The sequence below is a fragment of the Mandrillus leucophaeus genome, unplaced genomic scaffold (genome assembly GCF_000951045.1).
Source record: "Mandrillus leucophaeus isolate KB7577 unplaced genomic scaffold, Mleu.le_1.0 Scaffold180, whole genome shotgun sequence".
Lineage (NCBI taxonomy): Eukaryota > Metazoa > Chordata > Mammalia > Primates > Cercopithecidae > Mandrillus > Mandrillus leucophaeus.
In genome coordinates, this window is record NW_012101810.1 from 858,294 (window position 1) to 861,623 (window position 3,330).

General features: G+C 66.0%; 1 protein-coding gene across 1 annotated transcript in view; it reads left to right on the forward strand.

The window, feature by feature from the left end:
* Window positions 1-2,625, forward strand: part of INTS1 (integrator complex subunit 1) — a 41,946-nt gene extending 39,321 nt beyond the window's left edge. Inside the window, exons 43-47 of the mRNA XM_011977578.1 lie at window positions 459-572; window positions 1,234-1,304; window positions 1,651-1,742; window positions 1,919-2,028; window positions 2,188-2,625. Of these exons, the coding sequence (XP_011832968.1) occupies window positions 459-572; window positions 1,234-1,304; window positions 1,651-1,742; window positions 1,919-2,028; window positions 2,188-2,303 (503 nt within the window). The 3' untranslated portion in view covers window positions 2,304-2,625. The remainder of the gene's footprint in view (window positions 1-458; window positions 573-1,233; window positions 1,305-1,650; window positions 1,743-1,918; window positions 2,029-2,187) is intronic.
* The last annotated feature ends 705 nt before the right edge of the window (window positions 2,626-3,330 follow it).

Below are 3,330 nucleotides of genomic sequence, written 5' to 3' on the forward strand. Positions count from 1 at the left end.
GCACATCGCCTCCGCTCCTGGCACATCCACCACCCACCAGCGCTTGTCCCAGGTGTCCCTCCCCAGGAATCCTCCCCTGGTCCTACTGGGCAGGGCTCGTCATTGGCTTTTCACTCCCGTCCTTCCCTGCCTGAGGTGACATGGCACCGCAGCACGTCTCTCCTGTGCCGCCGGAAGAGTGCCAGGCCCGGGTCCCAAGGGGCCATCCTGCCTTGTGCCCAGTGGGTCATGGCCCACATTTCGAGAAACAGCAGGGAGAGACTCACAGAGGTGCATGCGTCGGATCCAAAGGGGGCTCCCGGCTCCTGGCTCTACCCTGTTTGTGGAGCGCTGCTGTGTGCTGCCACCTTGGGAGCCTGGGCAGTGGCCACTGTGCTGTCGGGAGGGCAGGCCCTGGTGCTTCAGTGTGGCACGTCCTGCCGCTCCCGCCCTCCTGCAGCACTGCCACTGTCTTCCAGAGGAGAGCTCAGCCGGCTCCTTGCCCCTGGTCAGCGTCTCCCTGTTCACCCCTCTGACCGCTGCCGAGATGGCCCCCTACATGAAGCGGCTTTCCCGGGGCCAAACGGTGGAGGGTGAGTCGAGCCCTGCTTCACCCACTGGAGGTCGGCGCCCTGGGTCCCATGTGGCTGCGGGTAGCAACCAGCAGCTCTCCCGGCACTGACTGGGGCGTGAGCACGGCCCACGCTGGGCTGTGGGTGGGTGGGCCGTTCCTCACGATGGGGAGCACCCCAGAGAGGGCCTTAGAAACTCAGGGGCCCAGGGGAGCTGGAGGGTGCTGCTCTGCTTCAGAAACAGCAAAAGGCAGGGGAGCACCCTGAGGGGGTGGGAGTGTGGCAGGAAGAGGTCAGGCAGGTGGGCAGGACCAGCGGGTAGGCAGGACTGGTGGCCGCCTTCAGAGAAGAGCCAAGGCTGGGTGGCCCAGGTGGAGTCGGGCCGTGGGGCCACTTGATGCTAAGAGCACCCTGGATGTGGGGCTGCCGCAAGGGATCAGTCTCTTTCCTTGGAGACCACGAGTAGGGGCAGGGGCGGGCATTTGCGGAGCTTGGGGGCAGGCACGGGCATTTGCGGAGCTTGGGGGCTTCACTGCTGCGGGTATCACTGGGCTCAGGCTTTCCCGTGATTTCTGTCCTGTGGTGCTCGGGGCCTTGCCCCCTCTGGGTGGCTGGCTGGGGTGGGGTGGGCAGAGGTCTGCTTGGGCCCTTCAGCTCCGGCCTGGCCCTCTCTCTGTGTTAGATCTGCTGGAGGTTCTGAGTGACATAGACGAGATGTCCCGGCGGAGACCCGAGATCCTGGGCTTCTTCTCGGTGAGCTGGATGGGGCTGAGGGAGAGCTGGGAGGAGCTGATCCCTTGGAGAACCTCAGCAGGGCCACTGCCCCCAACAGGGTGTGCTCGCCCTGAGCCCCAGGGAGTCCTCTGAGGCCAGGCTTCGGGTGGGGCCCCAGCCCAGGCATTCACAGTTGAGCCGCTGCCAGGGCAGGCCCACCTTTAGCCCTGGGCTGGGACTGGCTGATGGCGCATGCGTCCTGCCTTTTGGATAGGAGCCTAGGGTCCCTGCCATTGCCATCGGCCATCAAGAGACCAAGAGGTGAAGGGGCCTCGATGGGGGCTGGACCCCCCAGTCACACACCTCCCACCTTTCCCCCGGTCAGACCAACCTGCAGCGGCTGATGAGCTCGGCCGAGGAGTCTTGCCGCAACCTGGCCTTCAGCCTGGCCCTGCGCTCCATCCAGAACAGCCCCAGGTGAGACCACCGCCGGCCTCTGTCCGCTGCCTCCACCGGGCCCTGCTAAACCAGGTCACTGCTTGACCCACCTGGTGGCCAGACCAGGCTTCCAGGCGGGTCAGCTCGCCCTGTTGGGTGGGGGTCTGGCGTGGGCACAGGGCGGAGGTGCCCACTGAAGTGCGTGGCTCTTTCAGCATTGCAGCTGACTTCCTGCCCACATTCATGTACTGCCTCGGCAGCCAGGACTTTGAGGTGGTGCAAACGGCCCTCAGGAACCTGCCCGAGTACACTCTTCTGTGCCAAGGTGAGGACAGGTCCCCTGTCTGGGGCCCTGGCAGCCCCCGGGGAGGCCGGAGGCGCGTCTCCCGAGAGCTGGCTCTTGCAAGTCCCGAGGTCTGGTCACTGCGGCCAGGGTGTTTGTGGTCAGCGTGACGTGCGGGGCCCCGTCTCGTCTCCCCCACAGAGCATGCGGCTGTGCTGCTGCACCGGGCCTTCCTGGTGGGCATGTACGGCCAGATGGACCCCAGCGCGCAGATCTCTGAGGCCCTGAGGATCCTGCATATGGAGGCCGTGATGTGAGCCTGTGGCAGCCGACCCCCTTCCAAGCCCCAGCTCGCCCCATCCCTGGGGATCCTCAAGGTGAAGCCCAGGAAGCGCCGCCATTGCTGGTCTCCGAGGAGGTGAGGGCGCCGAGCTCCGAGGCCAGGCAGGCCCAGGAATAATACTCCGAGCCCTGGGGTGGCTCTGGGCCGGCTGCTGGCATGGGGGGCCGTCCGCTAAGCCCTCATTCACCTTCCGGGCCACAGCCCTGTGGCAGAGCGGTGGGCAGCGTGGCCCAGCGTGTGCAGGATCCCACCGGGCGTGGCCTGGGCTGGTTTTGAATGAAATGATCTGAACTCTCTGTGTCCTCTCTGGTGTCCCATGTCACCCTCTGGCCAGCTGGAGCCTCGAGGACCCTGGCCTTGGCTCCCCAGCCCTGCAGCGCAGGGAGTTGAGCAGGGTCCTGAGAGGTGGAGACCAAGGCCAGGCCGGGCTCTCCCTTGGGCCAGCAGTTCCCGCAGGTGTCGAGGGTCAGGGGACGCTGCCTGCTTGGCTGCCCCCACCATCACGGTCTCCCCGTCAGGTGCCGGCCCTGGGCCCTGCCTGGCCTCGAGTCCTCTGCTCACGGGGTCGGCCTCTGTTGAGTGAGTCCAGACTTGTCAGGCTGTGTGGGGGACTGGCCCGGCAGACCGATCTCTCTCTCCTGCACTAAAAGGATCAACAAGGCCCTGAGAGCCTCAACTGTGGGTGTCCCCCTGTGGGAGCTGAGTGGGGGTCCCATTCCGGAAGAGTCCCAGTAGCCGGCGATGCTGCTTGTCCTGCCTTTCCCAGCACCCGCTCACAGGGGAGGGTCTGGGAGGGTCCTAGTGCATGCAGGGTGGAGCTTGGCGTGGGGCCCGTTTGCTGGCCCAGTTGGGGTTAGAGCTGCCCACCCCTCTGTCCTCACCGTAGTGGGGTCTTCCCAGCACACAGATGGGACCCGTGCTCTCCCGGTTCCCTATGAGTCCCCCCAGGTCAGCCCTGCCCCGGCCGCCCTCTGCCTGGGCCACTGTGGCTGAGAAGCTGA